Source organism: Tachypleus tridentatus, chromosome 7 (assembly GCF_004210375.1).
Source record: "Tachypleus tridentatus isolate NWPU-2018 chromosome 7, ASM421037v1, whole genome shotgun sequence".
Classification (NCBI taxonomy): Eukaryota; Metazoa; Arthropoda; class Merostomata; order Xiphosura; family Limulidae; genus Tachypleus; species Tachypleus tridentatus.
The window spans coordinates 42,426,045-42,448,351 of record NC_134831.1 but is presented as its reverse complement, the minus strand read 5'-3'; the positions used below and the strand labels follow the sequence as shown (position 1 = coordinate 42,448,351).

Below are 22,307 nucleotides of genomic sequence, written 5' to 3'. Positions count from 1 at the left end.
TTCATTGTATATACTTACTTCAATATATGACATGTGAATAGCTAATCAACAACTTAGAATGCCTTTAGAGTAGCTTTCTCAGCTGTTTTAATCTGTGAAAAGACTACCACATTCTTTTGGTCCAAAATTTCAAGGAGGTAGGTTGTGTCTTTAGTCTGTTCAGAGTTTCATATTTTTTTAAAATCGAAATACATTGTAGTTACTAATCTTAATAAATTATTGTGGAATTCTATGGTATCAGTACAGTTAATTATGATTTTGTTTGGTTATTTTACTGTATATATAAAACCTAAAAAAAAATTTTCTTTGACATCTTCCATGTGCAAAATTTTAAAAGGCTCAGTAACCTATATCCAGCAACAACAGAGTACAAAAATTACAGCAAGAAGAGATAATTGTTAGCTTCACTTCTTGATTTGTTGTTCTATATTTAAAAAAAGTTTAATAATTTATTTCTAAATAGTAATAATCTATTTACATATATAATGTATAATAATTAAAATGTTACTGTATATTATAAAACACTAGTCCATTAAAACACAGCCAAGACAGGAAAGACTAAAGGTCAGTTTTATATTACAGAATACATAACATGAGTGCACAAGCACAGCATCAATGCAAGTTATGTAATGTTAGTTAAACTTGACTGGAAGGTTAACACTCCTACGAAAAGACGTTTCTAGTCCTGATTTCTCCAAGCCCGTTCCCCTGGCTGTGGTTTCGCTAGATCGTAGATAGGGACAGTGGGAATCTCGTTAATCCATTCATTAATGGATTTAAATAGCAATTTGATTTAAATACAAAATTATTAGCCTAATATTAATAACCTTTCAAGTTGCTCTGGGGCCTATTAGGCCCCACTTTTCGTAGGAGTGTTAATATGATAAAAATTAATAAATGCATATGTAAGTAAATAGCATTATAAGACTTAAGCTACTTAGACTAAACACTTGTATTTTCATGTTATAATATGTAGTATTCTAACAGGAAAAAAAGCATACCTTATACTTATTTCCTAATTCTTTTATGATGGTTGTAAGGTTGGTTAAGTGACAGACCCCACACAATTAAAGTACAGAAAATAATATAAAATATAAAGTTTTAACTGAAAACAAATGTTTGAAATGTATTAAGAAGGTTCTAGAAATTACACAAATAATATTTGAGATTTTTGGGACAAAGACCAGTTTTTTTTAATCATAACATGAAATTACTTTGCATCAGACTAGTAATGAAAAAGACTATATTCACAAACAAATCTTTAGTAACATTGAATTAAAAAACTAATTTTTTGTGTACAAAATACTTGTAACCTTTACTAAAAGTCTACCAAATTTTGTGAAGATACACATGCTGTATAAAAAATTATAGAATAAATACTTAATGTGTACAAATGTGTAGACAAACCCTTGTATATCATATCAAGCCTGTAGCAAAAGGGTTAACTAATAAGCCAAAACTTTTACTTTTCTAAGAAATCTCTTTTGGATTTTTGAGTTGGGCCTCAGATATTCAATATATCTAGTATTCAGACTCAATATAAAAATGGTTGTGAATTGCAAACGTGTTCTCCTGTCACAAGTATCCAGACATTTCTGTGACACTTGAACTATGAAGATTGACCTACAAGGAAACTCTAGAATGCAAACATATTAGACATGTCTATCGATGGTGCAGAAGCATCTTAAAAAGGACTGTAATAATAAGAATTACATGAAGTCGCAACAAGATATATTACAGACTTTCAGAATTATGGAAAGTTATGTTTCAGTACTTGGTCACAGTGGCTATTCTCTTTACAAAACGATTCAATATCATCAGGAACTTAACACAAAAGACTAAAAAATGTTCTCACTGGCCAGAAGTTTTACTTAAATGTGACAAATGTTATAATTACAAGCACCATTTAAACCAAACTGGACTGGGCATTGTTATTAGAAGAACCTTGAGAAGATTACTGGTGGAAGGGGATCCTGTGCAAGACGTAAGTGTACCATAGTCATAGAAGTAAAGATATAGAAATAATCTTACATTTAATACATAGTGTTAACAATACAAAATAATAGATAAACAATAATGAATGATGAAAATTTAAAATCTAGATTGGTTGCTACTAACAAGCTGCCTTCTTGTGATTAATGGATTGGAACAAAGCATAAAACTAAATCATCAAATGATAAAAGAAATTACATAATAGTGACAGAATAATAATGACAGAAACCACATTTGCACACACTTCACAGTAACTTTATAGTGTTCAATGTCATCTTGTATTCAAAATAGTCATCTGTCAGATCTGTCAAAAAATTCCTTTTTGGATGTAGATTCCTTTTGAATAGTAAAATTACACAAGTCATAGCACTAATGTTTGATTAATGTTTGTCAATTTTATAGAAGTAAGGAATAAGCTCCTTTATTCTGAAGCAATGGCTGAATATGGATCTCTCTGCAAGGAGATGAATAACATAACAATTTTTGTGGGTGTGTGCCAGCTGTAAAAAAAAACTAGTGGTGGCATGATGGTGTTTGATGCATTTCTGCAAATTAGGGGTGGAACCCATCTATTAAATCCTTGTACAACTAAATGCTCACTAATTTCATCTACTCTTGTAAAAAAAAAAAAAAAAAGTAAAACTTTAAGCCCACCCCTTGTGTTTGAAAAACTTGGAATGGCCTAATGGGAGTACAAATCTTAACTTGAAACTCTATTTAAGAGAATCTGGGAAAAGATTAGACAATTGTCTTCCAACCTTCATCAATCAGCCAAACTTGAAGAAGAGTAAAAGGAATAATTTATATTAGATATGTGTTGGAATTTAGTTTAAAACATGTCATTCAAATGAAGGGTAAGTGCTACATAATATAAAAACAGTGATCATTGGTACACTCTCATAACTGCACATCAGGATACTTCATACAGCTCAAGGTCACTGTACTTGTTCAAATCAGCTTAAAATAAATCATGTGTGTTTCCTACTCAAAACATGTCTAATTCAAAGTTTCTTACCTTTCCTTTTGATTGACAAATAATTTTTCTTCTTTTGATGTCAACTGCAGGATCTGTTTCAGTACCTATTAACTTTGCCATTTCATCCATAATAGCCCCTCTTTTTGTGATGAACCTTTTCACAGCTGCTTCTTCATCTACTTGCTTATTTCCTTTAAAACATTCCTTTTCAAATTCTGCTCTACATAATTCCAATGGTTCATTGCTATCTGTATATACAACATTCAATAACATACTAATTTATCAGTTCATAGTTACATCTTGAAAAATTAATATGTGCAAGAAATTTTCAAATATTAAAATATCAAATATAAGCATTAAATAACAAACCCACTTCTTCTTTGCCTCACTACGACTCTTGATACTGTAATTTCGAATAAATATTGATTTTAACAACTTTTTGCAGGTTTACAACACTTATTTAATTAATCCAGTTTCTGTCATGTTCAAAACTGAAACCAAGCAAGCAAAAGGGAGAGAAAACTTGACCACCCACAATAAAATAACAATTCATTAGTTACAAGATCAATTTTTGTATAAAAATAAGACAAGTTTTGCAAACTTTCCAAGTCTCAAAAATGAAGCATTGTGTACCCTTAGTGTTGTTTATGTTTGTTTGTACATTTTGAATTTTGTGCAAAACTACATGAGGGCTATTGGCTCTAGTCATCCTTAATTTAGTAGTGAAAGGCTAGAGGGAAGGTGGCTAGTCATCACCACCCTTCACCAACTCTTCTGTTACTCTTTTACGAAGGAACAGTGGAACTGACTGTAACATTACAATACCCCATGGCTGAAAGGGCAACCAGCAATACTTAGATTATGAGTCAAGCACCAGGCCTATTATTTATAAAAAGAAAGAATTTTAAAATAGAAATAATTTAGATTTATAAAATACCCATGTATTTATATTCTAAGAATCACCCCATCATAATATAGACAACATTAAATTCCTATGCAATACTTAAATTTATATTAAATCACTACGTTATAACTAATTATTATTTAGTTATACAGAACTTACTATGTATTTTAACTTATTACTTTCTCCTATCTCTCTCAATACACACTCTATAACTATTTAACATCGTTGTTATGTTTATAACCATCTTTATGACAACATCAACAGTACCTAAAAAATGCCTAATACTGTTCTTTCAAACTTTCATAACTAAAACTGTATGATTACGTTGCTCATTAACTCTACTGATAATTTCTAAAGCAGGTTAAATGATAGCTAAAAAAAAGGTAAAAAAACATATTACCTAAAGGAATGTAGCGAAAGACCGATTTTTAATTTAAGAATTTTCAATATAACTGTATTCTAGTTTACCATCTGCCGCGATGACAGTGCCTTGAAACCTGTTCTTTCCTGCCCTAATTCCTACGTTCTTCCCTGGCGTAATCCATCCTTCTACTTTTCTCTTTGGAACAATAGTAGTTGTCTTGTCTTGAGGGAAGTAGACAAGGACAAAAGCTGAGGCTTGAGTTGGACAAAAAACAAAAAAAAAAACGTTCTTAAGTCTCCAATTCACCATTCGTTATTAATACATTCGAATACTGTGACAATATTACGTATATGATTAGTTGTATTAATAATAATTACTTTATGATGTATTATTCAAAATAACAAAATATTTCAATTTTTATTTCTGTTTTTACGGGTAAGAAAAGTTCTCTATAGCATAAACTTGAAAAAAATTTCCAAAAACAAAGCCATAATCGACGTAAAAAGTAAACGCATTTTTAAAAATGTGCCTTTAAAAGCTATCTACCTTGTCTCTGTTTCCCAGAATTCTTAATAATAATATAGCTATACTTCAAACAAAATTCCATTAAAGTAATTTGAAGCTGAGGCTTGAGTTGGGAAAAAAAACAACAAAAAAACGTTCTTATGTCTGCGACTCTCAATTCGTTATTAATACATTCGAATATTGTGACAATATTATCTATACAATTAGTTGTATTAATAATAATATCAATTACTTTATGGTGTATTATTCAAACAATATTTCAATTTCTTATTTCTATTTTTACGGATAAGAAAAGTTCTCTATTACATAAACTTGAAGAAAATTTCCAAAAACAAAGCCCTAATCGACGTAAAAAATAAACACATTTTTAAAAATGTGCCTTTAAAAGCTATACACCTTGTATTTGTTTCCCAAAATTCTTAATAATAATATAGCTATACTTCAAACAAAATACCATTCAAGTAATTTAAAACAGTTATAAGTAAACAGCAAATAAAAAAAACCATACAGATTAAAAGCGAAACATCAATAACATTCACTAGAAAAAATTGCACTTGTTAGAAACACATTTTACTCATGCATAGAAATACCTTAGCTTTATTATTATTCAATAGAGAAAGTAGAATATATGTAAATCTTAACTTAATGTCGCTCAATACAATAAACAACAGAAAATCACAATATACATTTATGTAAAATGTTATATAAACAATATAACTTAACATTTGTATCACTAAATAATTCATAACTTCAACAAACTTGACACATTGAATTATAATTTTATGATATCAACTCAAATATATATGAATACGTACGTGATATATTAAATTCATTGATAAAAACTGATAATGTGTAAGTTATATAATTTATATAATCTTAATTATTAATATTATGAACGCAAAACCATTAAAATTATACTGTGTTTTTTTTAACAGAAAGTCACCATCTTAATTAATGTTTGCAAAATACATTACCTAAATATCCATGAATGTAAAGCCTTACCCATCACCAACGCTGACATTAGCAGTGTACTAATAGAGTAATATTAACTATCGGCTTGCGAGTTTGACACAAATCCTTCCAACATATGCAAAGTAGGCTTAACGAGTTACGTTATGCCTATATTTATGTTTACTCAAAGCGTGATACATCATTACATGCAACCTTCTTTGACGTTCTTGCATGTATGATATTATGTAAGTAAAATAAATAAATGTTACTAATAGGAAGTCTTGCCAACGCTCTTCCCTTCTGCATAATTTTAAGAAATGTTTATCACCATAACAGATGAGTCGGTATACAATTATATTTACAAGAAATCCTGATATAATTTTAAGTTTATAATATTTATAGTATATAATTTTATACTTTTTGACATTTAATATGAAACTCCTTCACTAGTTACTAGTTTTGTCTACTAAACCCGCTTTCTATATGAGTTATGTCATAATTTTACATCCCACTGACGTTTTTAATTGGCAATCTTAGGTAAGCTAAGATTGCACTGCACAACAAAGTTTTTGCTTCTTGAACACTGTTGGGTGTTCCTTATAGAATTTTGGCTGCTGATCACTAAAATCACATCCAAATTTGCCCATCACGTACTGTTTCATCGAAATCTTCAGTTTTTTCATGTTTTTTCTTATATTTGTGTCCAAAATTTTCCTTTCTGTAAGAGACCTATGAACAATATTTTGTGCAGTCTGGGCATGTCCAGGCATGAAATAAGGCCAGGTTGGAAGTTGTTCTATGGAAGTATGCAGCCCGGGCATGCCTGGGCAGGCCGGAGCCAGCTTGACACTGTCTCAGCAGGCTATAAAAGTGGCTTGCATACACAGGTGCTGCTTACTGAATTAATATAGACCTTATAGTGTGTACGTATTGTTTCAGAATATAGCATTGACTTAGTAGCACTGTAACAAGCAAGTTAGATGTTATAGACGTTTTACAGGACGATTGGTGTTGGTCAATATGTCTCGTCAATGTCGTAACAGCTGCGATACATTCTGCTATATTTGTGGCGAGTGTACGCTTGTTCATCAGAGACGCTCAATGACTGCTCTTGTGAAGAAAGCATATCATCTGTACTTCGGCTGTAAAATTGGTGATCAAGACCAGAAATAGGCGCCTAACATTTGTTGGGCGACATGTGCTGTCTGTCTGAGAGCTTGTCTCAGAGGCACTCAAAAGATAATGCCGTTTGCTGTCCCGATGATATGGCGAGAACAAAAAGACCATGTGACGGACTGTTACTTCTGTTTGACTCATGTGTCTGCTTTCTCTACCAAAAATAAGAAGTCAGTTGAATACCCTAATCTGCCTTCAGCAATGAAACCCGTGCCACATGATGACAGTCTTCCAATTCCGAAACCACCAGAGGAATGGACCTTAGACGAACCAGATGAAGAAACTGCAAAGCAGGGAACTGGCAGTGACATTGATCCGAATTTTGAACCGTGTTCCTCAGGCGAACCACATCTCATAACACAGTCAGAATTAAACGATCTGGTCAGAGATTTGGTTCTGTCAAAAGCAAATGCCAAATTGCTAGGTTCAAGACTGCGGAATGGTGTTTGCTGTCACCAGGTATGAAAATTTATGTTTTTAGAAGCCGCCAAGATGATATAACCAAATTCTTTGCACAAGTTGACAGTCTCTGTTTCTGTGTTGACATCGAAGGATTGTTCTCTGCTTTGGGTTGTGACCAAGACCCGCAAGAGTGGCGTCTCTTTATTGATTCATCAATGTTAAGCCTGAAAGCTGTTCTGTTACACAATGACAACGTTTATCCTTCAGAGTCGTTGCTCTGTTACTGGGACTGCAGCTCGGCTATACAAAGTACTGTTTTTTCATCTGTGAATGGGACAGTCGTGCCAAAGAGTCATAATATTCTAGACAGAGCTGGCCACCCCGTAAAAAGTTAGTTCCAGGACAGAAAAATGTGGCGCATGAACCGCTTGTCGACCCGGCAAAGGTTTATTTTGCCTTCTCTTCACATAAAATTGGGACTTATGAAGAATTTCTTAAAAGCAAAGAACAAAGAAGGCGAAGGTTTTCGTTATCTAAGACAGATGTTCCCAAGAATAACTGAGGCCAAAATCAAAGAGGGCATTTTTATTGACCCTCAGATCAGATATGTTATGAGTGACAAACGGTTCAAAGATCTGTCAGTTGCGCCGGAAAAGATTGCCTGGAAAGCCTTCAAAGACGTTGTTGACAATTTTCTTGGCAATTACAGAGCCCCACATTACATTCAGCTGGTGGACAAACTTCTCAAAGGATACAAAACAATGAAGTGCAACATGTCACTCAAGATTCATTTCCTCCACTCACACTTGGACTTCTTCCCCGCAAATCTCGGTGCTGTCAGTGACGAACACAGTGAAAGGTTTCACCAGGACATTGAATACAAACGAAAATCAGGAGCAAAACAATTTTAATTATGTTGAACTTAATAGCGTATTAAAAACATAAACGCAATTAAATACGTTATTGCCAGTAAACAGTTAACTGTCTATTTCTCAGAGTTCCTACGTTATGAAGCAAAACCAAAACTATATTCGTGCATCACAATCAGCAAAAACTTTTCAGGAAGCAAAACTTTACAAAAACATTGTTGTGTAGTGTTATTGATAACTATCGGATGTTCACAGTTCAAAACGTGGTAGTCGAAAAGTGAAATTTAACAAAAGTTAGAATACATTTATGCTTGTATCTGTAAACATAGTATTCTTTACTTTATTATAAAAACTAATTCGACATGAAAATAAAAATAAACGAACATGTAAACACGTAGTTCTTACAACTTAATACTATATACTAACATTGTTGGATAGATCATACTGTACCACTTAGCGAATAAAGACAACATTCAGTGTTTTGTTCAAGAGTTGTTTGCCTTTTAAAACGAAATTATCAATTTATTGCGTGTCGCACGTGTTTTCGGATAACAGATGAGAAAGGGATAGTACGCGAATATTTAAGACTTACTTTCATTGCATTTATATCTAATAACATAAATAAAAATATACATATTACAATAAACTGTTTAATAACTTAACATAAAACTTTTAAATACGAATGGTCCTTTTGCAGTTACAAGCAATAATTAGCAATCATCCAACCACAATTCACGCTGGCACATAAATTTTACTAAATACTAAAAAAAATGTCTTAAAAACATGTGAATTTATACGCTTACCAATTCAGTTTCTGTTAAGAATTCGAATACCTCTAAAGAAAAGAGGAAGTGAAACATCTCACATCGATTAATGCAAAAAAAATTTCTTTAACTAATGAACACTGTTTGAGAATATATGGAAATGGTTCACGTTACGATAAATTAATTCGCAATAGATGTCGCTCTAGTGAGAATATAATTTTGTTTTCAAACCTAGTACTTGCATGTTTAGATATCTGCAGTCAAGTTCCAAAAGAAAAAAAAAAACATAGCAGTTCAATTTCCATACCACTGGTTTTTTTATGTCATATACACAGTATCGGTATATTCAAACCAGGATATGAAATTCGCAAAATTTCTAATCCATCTTTCAAAAGATTCTAAGTTGGCCCCCTAGGATTTATAATTGTGCTTCTTTTCAGGTTTAACTGTTTCGCTCCAAAAACAATTGGCTTTCAGTGTTCTACCAAGAGTACCGAATCTTGCTTTTTTTACATCATAAGTTTGAGACTTATAACTGAGCCACTAGAGTGATTTTTTTTAAAAGAAAGGTTTGTGTTATCTCTTATAGAAAAGTCACATGGGGCTATCTGCTGAGCCCACCGTGGTGAATCGAACCTCTGATTTTAGCGTTGGAAATCCGTAGATATACCGCTTTACTAGCGGGGTCATTTAAAAAAAAAGGCAATTGCAAATATATGTATGTACTTTTATGTGCAACATTAAACAGAACTCTCTAACTAAAATCAACAGTTTTTAATGTACTACTCATGGAATCTTTAAATAAATCCACATAAACACATAAAGAAAAATAATGTGTATATAGATTATTATCTTAACAACAACTAAAAGAAGTGTTGTCCACTAGAGTTGTTTTTCTCAATTGAAATGTTAATATTCTTCACATTTTGTTTGGATAAACCTCTCCATTCTCACTTTTTCAAGTCAGATGTCATGGGGAGTTTTCAAAATAGGCAAAGATCCGCAAAATGCCAGAGGCTCCATTTGGGATGTCGAAATAAATGAAATAATTTCGATGAAAATAAAAGTATAGGTTTAGAAGAACAAAAACCTATAGAAATGCACTTTGATTGTAAAATAAAATATGGAAAATGTTTACAATTAGAATAAGACACTTCTTTTTTATTTTTTTCGCAATACTAGTTGTGTCCATGAGCCTCTTAACTAGTCAGAGCCGATTAAACAAAACGAATTCCATACCCTACTAGAAACTCTAATACAGCCTACGTTAAACAGTTTGCACAATTTTGTGATACATTTAGTATATTAAACAAAACATTTCACAAGTAATGTTAAAACAAACATGAAGTATATTTATATTATAATATGAATGCATTGAAGCAGCTACTTCTTGTCAAGCTGTAATAATTGTTCTCCATTTTACCCCTTATAACGTGTGACAATATTTTTTCAACAACTTTCATTAACAAATATTTTTATTTATGAAACATTACTTGTATCAACAACTTCTGACGTATATAAAACTACGCTTAATTTCTTATATTTCACCTTTGTCTTACTTGTCATAAGAATTATCAATAGGCCTATTACATTTTTAAACCTTACATTCTTAATTCCTTAATACCAGGAACCCACTGGTAGCTCTATCATTGGTAACGCTTTGAAAATGATCTAAATAAAAACCTTGGGTTTCATATCAAGCAAATTATTTACTGAAGCTGGACAATTGGCTGTTCTCCTGTCCATTTTTCCAAAGATGATAACAACAGATAAGGTTTGGCTTGGACCACCTATTCCTATTCAACTTGATTCTGCTGTGTTGCAGTCCAGGTCGACTGCCTTAGTTACATGTGCACCCATGTTTTTTGTTACTTCAAGTCCAATCTTTAATGGTGTAACTGTCATGTAGTGTATAAATATTTCCTGGTCATAAATTATTATAATCTACATCCGTGTACCTGCGTGAAGTCAGTTCGTAATATGCATTTATCCTCCATATTAAATTCCAATATGCTATGATATGTAAAGACATTTACAACGTTAAAAGTGGCTTCTAACTCTTCTCTTGCTGTTTTGCATCATTAAATCATCTTTCTTCATCTCTGTAGGCAATTTATCACTTTTCTTTACCAGATCAGGTCACATAACTTTAGCCATAAAACTAGTGTCAAACATGTTACAAAGTTACCAGTCAATGAATCTATTAACTAATTTAATAGTTTTTCTAAATAATAAAAATCTTATCTATCCGAAGCAGATGGAATCTTCTCATCTAAACTTTGGTCCAGATGATATCTGTTTTATGGTTTCTAGTTAGCTCTTTGTTATCTCTTTGGCTTGGTCTCAATAAGCTCTAGGACTCAACCTTAGGGTATATTATCTCCTTTACAATTACCATCTGTTGACTTCTAACAGCACGGCTATGATGGATATAATTATTCCATTTTTAACAGTCCAATTTTTCTTAATTCTTTGGTCTACAGTTACAGACAATTAGTCAACTTATGTTACAGTTGAAACACCTCCTGCTCTCTTGTTTACTTCTTCCACTTTGAGTTGCCAGTTGGCCAATGAAACATCTGAGCTCCACTAGACTTTACCACACTAACGTTTGCACACTCATGACCTGATTGATGGCCACATAAATTTCCCATCTTTAATTAACTCAAGCTCAGTCATCAAGTGAACAGCTACTTTTATAACAATTTACACCCACTTTGCTTTAGTTTGGTTCACATATTCTCACCCATTATAACACCTATCAAATGGTCATGCACCACTGAATCCATCATTTCACATGAAGCCAAGGTCAAGATTTTCAACGTGTTAAGATCTTCCACTTTACTCGTCTTCTAAACTTTTCTTTGGAAATACCATTCTCTTACATGACTCTAAACCTGTACAATAAGAGAGCCGCCACTGCCTGACAGTTGTTACAGCTCTAGTTGGAAGATCGCTTAAAACTCTTGAAAATGGTTATTTTAAACTGACAGCAAGATTAATAGCTTCTTTTTCTTTATTTCCTATGTTAAGCATGTAAATTACTTCTAACTGACCCTAGTATTCTCATATGGTACTTTTCCTTCACAGTTTCTCACCCTCCCACCCCATGCGTAAAATAAATACCATAAAATCATGTAATGACCTCTGTGTAAGCCTGTTGGTAGACAGAGTGGGTAATCAACCTAACTGACCGCGAGATAAGGCTGGTGCATCGTTGGTTGTGAATAACCCGATTATATTGTACAAATATTTTACTTAAACACACTGATATAAAAATACTAAAACTACTATGTAAATGCGCAATATTTATACTATATACATTTCTCCGCTTTATGTAGGCATAGGGAATGACATATACGGATCAGCTGGGATATGAAACAGTGGGGGGAAACTACAACATCATATGACGCACGAAGTAGTGAAAGGGTTATTATTAACTGTGTTTTAGAACGAAATTCTTGGATTGATGCAAACACAGGTATTTGGCTTGCTTTAACTTTTTACTTATAAATTCATTTCCCAATGTTTTCATTCTGCCATTGGTGTTATTTTCTGTTACAATCCTTCTGTACTTTACTGACGTTTTTTTTTTTGCCTTTTTTCAATTGTGTAATTACAGCTTTTCTTCAGTTGTGTAATTACACCTTTTCTTAACTTCAGTTTTGTTCTTACAACCCTTTTGTGCATCTTCAAAAGCGCTTTTAATTTTATCTTTGATAAAGTTTATTCTTGACCTTAATTTTATTTGTATCTCTTTCTTAAATTCCTTAAATAGTTAACTGTCTCTCTCATGAACGCCCCCGCTAGCACAGCGGTAAGTCTACGGATTTACAACGCTAAAATCAGGGGTTCGATTCTCCTCGGCGGACTCAGGAGATAGCCCGATGTGGCTTTGATATAAGAAAACACACACACACACACAAAACTCTCATGAACTTTCTAACGTATTTATAAAGCAATAAGTCTCTCTGGTGTATCTACCCAATATCAGTTTCTCTCCTAATCTCCCGAATATTCGAGACTTCATGTCAAATTCTGATAGATATTCAGAAAATTAATAGGAGTCAAAAGTCATCAGTACATCATGTCAAAACTCCCTCTACCTAACAATCCAAACAATTTTTTTCAATAAAAATACTAAAAACATAGCCTATGACATTTCTTTACGATTTTGAGTAAGAGTTAAGTAAAAACTAATATTTTGGATCTATGTTTTTCCTAGATTCAGCCCAACTGGTGCTTTTTATTTACATGTCTTTAATTTAAAAATCACAAAGGTCTAGTTAGGAGGGACGTAAAGAAAAAGAAAGGATCTATAAAAAACGTGATTTGATTATAATTTGTTAAGCCTAAAAATTGTCATTGCTTCACCATCTTAGACATTTTACATCAGCTTTCGATTCATGCTTAATCAGTGGCGTTACACGTAATGTTGAAAATGCTACTTATTCTATGTGAGTAATAGACAACAAAATAATCGTGTCTAGCATACAAAAATAAAGATAAATCATTGCACAGGATTAGTTACACTTTACAAAAACAATTAACATGACTTATTGCATTGCCCTGTCACCAAAGATATTATTCGTGGCATTACACACAACATAATTAGTACCTGTAAATTTGATTCAAGGAGAATTCATAATCATTCAATAGTGATATTTTTGGTTGATTTGTGACTAAGCCTAAGCTCTTTCTGAAAAAGGGCATTTATATAGGGAGATTTTCAAATGATTTTGAACTAAAGTAAAGATTATTTTTCCTTGAAAGCAAACCACTCACACGACGAATGTTTAGAAGAGCAAAATAAAAAACTCCAAACCACATGCCAAGCCGATCAGAAACAATGATTTCATTCATAAAGCAAATATTACGGTCATGAAGAAGAACCCTCTGACCCAAAATACTCTTGCAGTGAAACTGATACATTTCTTGCTCATAAGCTAATAGCCACACCTTCAAAGTGGTTGTTTTCCTCAAAAAGATAACCGAAGAAGCTGGAATTACAGTAATCCCACGTACCTGCCAAGTCCTCCGATGTAGCTCCAATGGACTTTCTTGTTTTTGGTCTGCCTGAAAGTGGTCTTGGAAGCCGATCTCCGCCTGTATAAAGAGCATGTCAAAATATGTGATCTGGTATTAACGTCATTGTCTTTCACAAAAACTTATTGGAATTAAAATTGTGGCAGGGGTAAAATGAAAATCGTTTTTAATCTACGAGTGATCTTCGATATCATGATTATGAAATACCTGATAAAATTGACTTATGTCAAATGTTTCATACATCATTTGTAAGATAATATAAATATTTTGCTATCTAACTGGATAAAGTGAGCTGAAAAAACTGAAATGAAAGATACACCAATCACAATAGCATCGTACGTAAGTCACGTGATGACACATCTCACTTGGATAGCATTAGATTCAACAATACTAGACGTGAAGTATTGTATTTCTTCAACTTTTAGGGTTTAACCCAAAGCACCTGTAATTTAACATGAAATATACTAATTCTCGTTGTAGTTATGTCAGGAATGTGTGCTCCAACACTACCAAAGCGTCTATAAAGTTCAAACAGATCGCTTCATGATAAAAGTATATGTATTTTCTACAGGAATAACTATTGAAAAATATAACTGAGTATTTTTCCTAAGGCAAATTGATCCGAGCAAGGCCTAGTGGTTAGCGTGTCCGGCTTCGTAACGTAGATTCCGGTGTGCAAGACAAGATATCAGTTAACACGGCACTCTTAGTTGGGACGTATTGCAAAATTTAAAAAATATATATCTTTTTATTATATTCAGGGAGGTGCTACTGGATGACTGCTTTCCTGGAGAACTCCTGACCTGTACGTTTAGCTTTGGTATATTTACCCATCCACAATTAAAACGATGTAGACGTAAATAAATTTTAAGATGTAATAGTCGTCTGCAAAAGAAGTTTACTTAATGTAATATTATATGTAATATGAAATGCATATAATATAAAAGTGTTTTTCAAGTGAAATTCTCGATTATCTGAAATTACCACAAACGTTGCAAGAAGTTGAACGTGATGTGATAGCTCAATTTTTCAAAACACATCTGGAGTGTAATAAAAAAAAGTGGACCTTTTAGACTTTTAGAATAGTGCGGTGGCAGTTCGAATTCTCAATCCCTGGCTATGCCTTGCACGTTATAATTAGCCCATGCTGATTTGAGGTTAATAAGACACGTATTAACTTCAGATCTTATCATAAATATTTCTCTTAACAATGATTAAAAACATTAAGTTCTATTAGGCCTTTTTTAAATCTATCTCTATAATTGTTATTATTTAGCAGATTTTTGCAACAGAAACAAAAATGCCATCTACTTACGCGCCCCCTAGTGGCATAGCAGTATGTCTACAGACTTACAACACTAAAATCTGGGTTTCAATACCCCTGGCGAGCAAACTACAGATACCCGATTGTGTAGATTTGTGCTTCATTACAAACAACAACATTATATTTCTGTGTGTGTTTCAATGCGATGTGAAATCACTTCAAAGCTACAAGTATGTCTTGGTTCGGCCCGGAATGGCCTAGCGCGTAAGGCGTGCGACTCGTAATCCGAGGGTCGCGGGTTCGCGCCCGCGTCGCGCTAAACATGCTCGCCCTCCCAACCGTGGGGGTGTATAATATGACGGTCAATCCCACTATTCGTTGGTAAAGAGTAGCCCAAGAGTTGGCGGTGGGTGGTGATGACTAGCTGCCTTCCCTCTAGTCTTACACTGCTAAATTAGGGACGGCTAGCACAGATAGCCCTCGAGTAGCTTTGTGCGAAATTTCCAAACAAACAATGTCTTGGTTCTTCCTGGTAAACAAGGTACTCGAGCGTGCAACTGTAACTTGAAAATTCAAGCTAAAAACATTATTAGCGATTCCAAGTGCATTTTACATGAGCAACTACACTAGACGAGTAATAACTGGTTAAACTACAATAGAGCAGTTGAAAATTTTAGTAAGATTATTCCAACAGCGAATATACAGTAACCCTATATTCACGGACATCACTTTCTGTGTACTACGTTATAAGGCGGGTTTCGATATTCGTGGTGGACAGAACGTAGATTATCTATAGTATAGCTTCGTGCTTAACTACAAACGACCCAGCTTGACCAGGTGGATAGGGCGCCCGACTCGTAATTTGAGAGTCACGGGTTCGAATTCCAGTAACACCAAACTTGTTCGTCCTTTAAGCCATGACGGCATTATAATGTTACGCTCAATCCCATTATTCACTGGTAAAGGAGTAGCCCAAGAGTTGGCAGTGGGTGATGATGACCTACTACCTTCTCTCTAATCTTACATTGCTAAATTAGGGACAGCTGGCGCAGATAGCCTCCATGTAGCTTTGCGCGAAAGTAAACAAAAAATAAAAAACAAACAAACCCTTTTCTGTGCACGTCACAAGATTTTATTTGCCTGCATTCAAAATATAACTTGGGATAACCAAAGCGCGTAATAAGTAGTGAAAACCTAACCTCCCTAACTCCGTTCCCCGCGGTGACAAAGCAGTAAGTCTGAAGACTTATAAGGCTAAAAATAAGGTTTCGACACCTATTCATGTTTTAACATGAATAGAAACAGGGATTCTTCTACAACATGTATCTGTGACTTGTTGGCAATAAAGCTGAACAATAAACGGACAGCATAGAATCCACTTGTTTTAAAATAATATATTCATAACAAGTCAAAGATATGAAAAAGACATTTTTACACTATAGTATATCACAGTTATTGGTAATGCTCTAAATAATTATCTTTCCTGTCAAAAGTTCACTCAGGCTCATACAAGTGCTTTAGAATTCACTTGACAAGACAAATTATTTTTCTCTACCTTTATTAAAATATTATCAGTGCATAATTTACTTACGTTACCCCTTGATTTATCTCAGTTGTTTCCTGAACTTTAAATAATTACCTCATTTTCGTCAAAGTCCACACAGACGAGTTCAGTTACTTTATAACACACTCTGACAAGAAAATTATTACTCTCTTTATCTCTGTTAAGCTGTGGTACTCAGCTTAATATACATGTATCACTCGTTGAGGTTAATCACTCACACGCCGGCTAACTTCACGTTGTCTAACTTTTTTTGACTAAACTTCAGTTGGTTGCCTATATTTATATACATTACAACTGAGGCTTAGAATGTTCTATAAACTAGGAAACACTATGATATAACAATAGTCACACAGCTGTCACGAGAAAGATGGCATCAATAATATTACAATAATTGAATTACACACACACAACGTACGACTCTTACCAAGTTACGTAACTAAAGTGTCATAATTATCACTTTTAAAATAATTAATTTTAAAACTCTTGCTATGAAACTAAATAATCATTAAATATTAAAACACTAAATAAGCTAAATATTAATTATTACGCTGAACAATCTTATGTATCTAACACAGTGTAACACATCCTCCAACCCTGTGTGTGTGTATAAGTATTCTAAACGTGGGTATGTGTGTACAACAACTGACACTAACTGTTGACAAACTTACTTCGCATCCGAACACGTAGTCCATCAGAACTTGTAGACGCTGATGCAGGCATACGTCACTGCTAGATCTCAACTGTCGTGCCTGAGGAGAAAATATAACATTAACTCGTCATCTATTTATACCTTAAGCTGAAATGGTCATTGCTTTAAGGCCACCACCAGAATTTCCAACTGATTCATGGGATACGACACGTAAAGGTTCTTTGTGTATACAACAAGATGACAGTAATTTCTGTGGGGTTTTGATAAAACCGACAAGGAATGTTCCAATTAGCAACTAAGTGCAACCCTGAAAGGGAGCTTTAACACTCCTGACATTTTGAAAAAGCCTCAAGCAAAGTTCTGCATCACATCATTTAAAATAATAAGTTATTTTCAAATTCAACAAATTTTGCTAAAGTTAAAAGTTGTCTTTCAGAATATTATAGTCCTGAAGCAAGTGTTTATCTTAAGTACTGAAAGATACACATGTATGAAGATAGCATATTGGAATTTAAGACACTCAATGATATTTAGTGGTGATAATAGTATCGTTTATAAAAGCATAATCTTTAAAAAAAAAATTAAAAGTTATAATACTTTTTTTTTATAAAATATGTTTTCCAACAAGCAAGTTGCTTGTAACCCTGCGTCGTGAGTAGTTTTTTCCTCATAACTTAAAACGTATCATGATTAGGATAAAGAAAGTACAGTGTATTATAAATATTATACTAACACACATCTACATAAACTTTTATGTAAATTGAACGACAAATAAATTGTTTATAAACAAATAACCAAACATAGGAGGGGCAGAAAGTGTTCGTGCGTCTACTTTAATGGTCAGTTGTGTAGCCTTTCAGGTAAATTACTTGGCGCAATTTCTCCTCATAGCCCTCCATGATCGTTTGACAGTACTCGATTGGTATTTTCTTCCATTCTTCTTTACAGAAGGCCTCCAACTCTTGCACATTTTTCGGATGACGCTGATGAATCCTGGTCTCCAACTCATGCCAAACGTTTTCAATTGGGTTGAGATAGGGTGACTGCGAGGGCCACTCCAGAACGCTTATATGGTTCCTCTGCAACCAGGATTGCACATATTTCGATGTGTGCTAAGGGTAACTGTCGTGCTGGAAGATCCATCGACGCCCAAGCCATAAGTTCCGAGCATCATTCTTGATATAAGTGCCTAATATATCAACGCACTCTTCTTTTTTCATGATTCCGTTGACGCGGTGAAAGCTGCCTACACCAGAAGAACTGAAGGAACCCCATAGCATGATCGAGCCACCTCCGTGTTTAACTGTAAGGACGGTGTTCTTTGGAAGATTTCGTTCCCCCTTCTTACGTAAAATATAGCGAACATCACTGTAACCGAAAAGCTCGATTTTAGTCTCGTTTGACCAAAGAATACTCTTCCAATAGGTAAAGGGTTTATCTACATGCTTTCTTGCACACCTCAATCGTGCTTCTAAATTAACAGGGTTTAAATATGGAGTTCTACGAGAACGGCATGCTTTGAACCCAGAAGAGCATAACATGTTCGTAATTGTAGAGGTGCTCACTTCAACCCCAGTTTCCCTTACCAGTTTCTGTATGTCATTACGTGTTAAACGAGGGTTCCTACTAAGTTCTCTAAAAACCTTCCTCTTGGTTCTCTCTGGAATTTTGGTGGGGCATCTGGAACGAGGGAGGTTAGCAGTTGATTTTGTAAGCTTAAACTTCGAAATTATGCTTCGAACAGTAGATTTCGGCACATTAAGTTGTGTAGCAATACAGGAAAGAGACACACGAGACTTGTATTTTACAATAATTGGGTTTTTTAAATCACTGGACAGTTGTTTCCTGTTCGCCATGATGACCAAGCAGATAATGACGGAGACGGCGCTAAATTACCGGAAGTACATTTTTTGCTGGCTAAATTCCAATAATTATAAACCTAGTGTCTAGTTCTGGAATAATATAATGTAGATTATTCGCCAAACAAAACAAAATTTTTACGGGAATATCAGTTTTATCACACGGTTTGAAATGTATGAACACTTTCTGCTCCTATTTTTGGTTACTTGTTTGTAAACAGTTTATTTGTCGTTTAATTTACATACAAATTTATGTATATGTGTGTTACTATAATATTTATAATATATCATACTTCTATTAGCCTAATCTTGATCTTTTAAGTTATGAGCAAAAAACCACTCGACACGTAGGGGTACGAACACTTTCTGCCGTAGCTGTAAGTTGTAAAACTAAAGTTGGCTCATGAATACAATGTCTTCACTGTTACTGCCAAAACATGTATGAAAACATATAAAATCATTGCAACATATTGTTAAAATGATTATTTGTTATTCCTCAATCAGAAGAGAAACGTAGTTGCCTCATGGCAAAATGTCATTTAAATATATCTTTAATGGTGTCTTTACCGTTACCTCACAAAAGTGAGATGGTAACGGTATAGATATGTTAAACTTTGAAGTTAAATACTGAATTAATTCCCCAAAACTTAAATGTTTATGATTCTTATGTATATTACATCAGTAATGACTAACCTTGACTTATTATTCTTAATTATAGATAATATAGTGTACACGTTAACCTCTGTACAAGTAATACTTAATGCGTTTACCAAATTAGTAACTAAAACAACTTATCAAATCCCTTAAATATTACTGAATGGAAAAATAAAAATCCTTTCATTTTAAGGGAAATAAAAATTAGAACAAAAGTAAAAAACAAAAGACTTCTCACTCGTTTGGTTAATAATTACTAAAATCTTCGCCCCCAGTAACTCAGCGATATGTCTGCGGACTAACATCTCTAAAACCCGAGTTTCGATACCCGTGGTGGGCATAGCACAGACAGTCCATTGTGTAGTTTTGTGCTTAATTCAACAACAACAACTAAAATCTTGTAATTTCATATTCAAATTTTTCATTTTTTCTCGGTTTTAATTTAATTATAAAAATTTCGTTATGCTTGTTTGAATTTTGAGATTTTAAATTATCACATTTTATTCTTGATATTGTTTATTTTGTTTTACAGTTTATAAGTATTTTATCTTTATTTTCATATGTTACGGTAAATTTGGTTTTCATTTGTTATTTTTCAAAACTGAAATTTCCCTTAGTTTCTTCTTTTAGTTTAGTTTCGTAATTAATAGAAATAGAGTGTATCCAATTTTATTTATTCTAATTTATGTATATTTAATGTTTTGATATAATTCGTGTTGTAAACACTGTTGCTGGAAGACTTTGATATGATGCGTCATCCATTAGTTGAAAAACTTTCCTCATGTTTAATTGGTCGATTAAACATCAGTTATTCAAGTTTTTGCTCAATTTATTTCTGAATATGATTCCCTATGCTCTTGTTTCTCTGTTGATATTTGATTAACATCTCGTCATCACGAAAGTTTTTATTTGTTTTAAAAAGAACAATGGGCCACCTGTGCTGTACCAAATACGGGTATTGAAACACAGTTTTCAGTGTTATAAACCTTCCTCAAAGCTTTATAATTTTTCCCCAGTCTCTAAATGGTCGTAAATCAAATTCCTGGTCCACGGTTTGAAAAGAATAACAACAACAATGCCAATCAAACAATATAAGAGCTTTAAAGCTACAAGCCAATGCAAAAATTTGTCATCAATGCGTAAAACTTTATGGGGTTGTCTCTGTATATTCTAAGTATGTTACAAATAAAAAATGGATCATAAGAGAAATTTTCCACCTATATCAACCATTTTATAAAATCCCGTGATATTTTCAATTTTTTCTCTGCAGCCACACGGGAGCACTCTAAGCCACCTTTCTCCTTTTCCTTCCTTTGGGTTTTCGACAAAAGCAGTAGGTTGATTACTGAGTACAGTATTATGTAGCTTACTGGATTTGACACATGCCCCAAATCAAAAGGCTAGAAGCATACGTACACAAAAAATATGGCTCATTTGTCCCAGTAAATTACCTAAAACTAACTTAACATATAACAGAGGGCGCATACGTCCACATTTTGTGCTCCAAAGCTGTGTTATGTAATGTTTGTTTTTTTCAATTTGTGCAAAGCTACACAAGGGCTATCTGGGCTAACAGTCCCTAATTTAGCAGTGTAAGACTAGAAGGAAAGCAGCTAGTCATCACCACCCACCGCCAACTCTTGGGCTACTCTTTTTACCAACGAATAGTGGGATTGACCGTAACTTTATAATGCCCCACGGTTGAAAGAGTGAACATGTTTGGTGCGACGGGGGTTCGAACCCGCGACCCTGGCATTACGAGTCGAGTGTCTTAACCACTGTGTTATGTATCAAATGTAAATTGAATTATTTCACAATTAATGCTAAGCCTGATATGTATTAAGAAATAATAAAATAATAACTTAATTTTTATATAATATTAAACTATTATAAAATTATGTGTTTAAGTTAAACATTGCGACACAATTTTAAACAAAACAAACGATAACTTGAAATGTGTCTTTGAGGTATGTATTTTAATTATACGATCCCCTATTGCCGCAGTCGTTGAATCGCAATTCCATTCCCTTAATCAAAACAATACAAAAGAGTCATATACCGATCAAATTAGAAATTAATAATTAACATGTTTATTTGCGTTTAAGCGTTATAAGTTTACAAAGCCACTGGACGACCGAAAGTAAGAATAACATCAATTATTTTATATTTTAAAAAATCGACACTTGTTTTTTGTCAGAGCGCTTGATTCGCAATATTCCGGATAGGGATCGAATCTCCGTCACCAAGTGTACCCCTTTCAGCCATGAGGGCATTTTACTGTGATGGTCAATCCTACTATTTGTTGGTAAAAGAACAGCCCAAGAGTTGGCAGTGGGTGGTGTTAACGA

At 33.6% G+C, this 22,307-nt stretch overlaps 1 protein-coding gene across 5 annotated transcripts in view; it reads right to left on the bottom strand.

Annotated features, from left to right (window-relative positions):
- Nucleotides 1-22,307, bottom strand: part of LOC143255526 (uncharacterized) — a 37,126-nt gene that overhangs the window by 7,121 nt on the left and 7,698 nt on the right. Inside the window, exons 2-5 of one of the 5 annotated variants that reach the window (XM_076511331.1) lie at nt 17,466-17,546; nt 13,883-14,029; nt 4,341-4,490; nt 3,008-3,216 (exon numbers count right to left, since the gene is read on the bottom strand). In XM_076511331.1, the coding sequence (XP_076367446.1) occupies nt 3,008-3,216; nt 4,341-4,490; nt 13,883-14,029; nt 17,466-17,517 (558 nt within the window). In that variant the 5' untranslated portion in view covers nt 17,518-17,546. Of the gene's footprint in view, nt 1-3,007; nt 3,217-4,272; nt 4,491-4,782; nt 4,943-13,882; nt 14,030-17,465; nt 17,547-22,307 lie in introns of those variants that run through there. The other 4 variants (XM_076511332.1, XM_076511334.1, XM_076511333.1 and 1 more) reach the window with 4 other exon arrangements.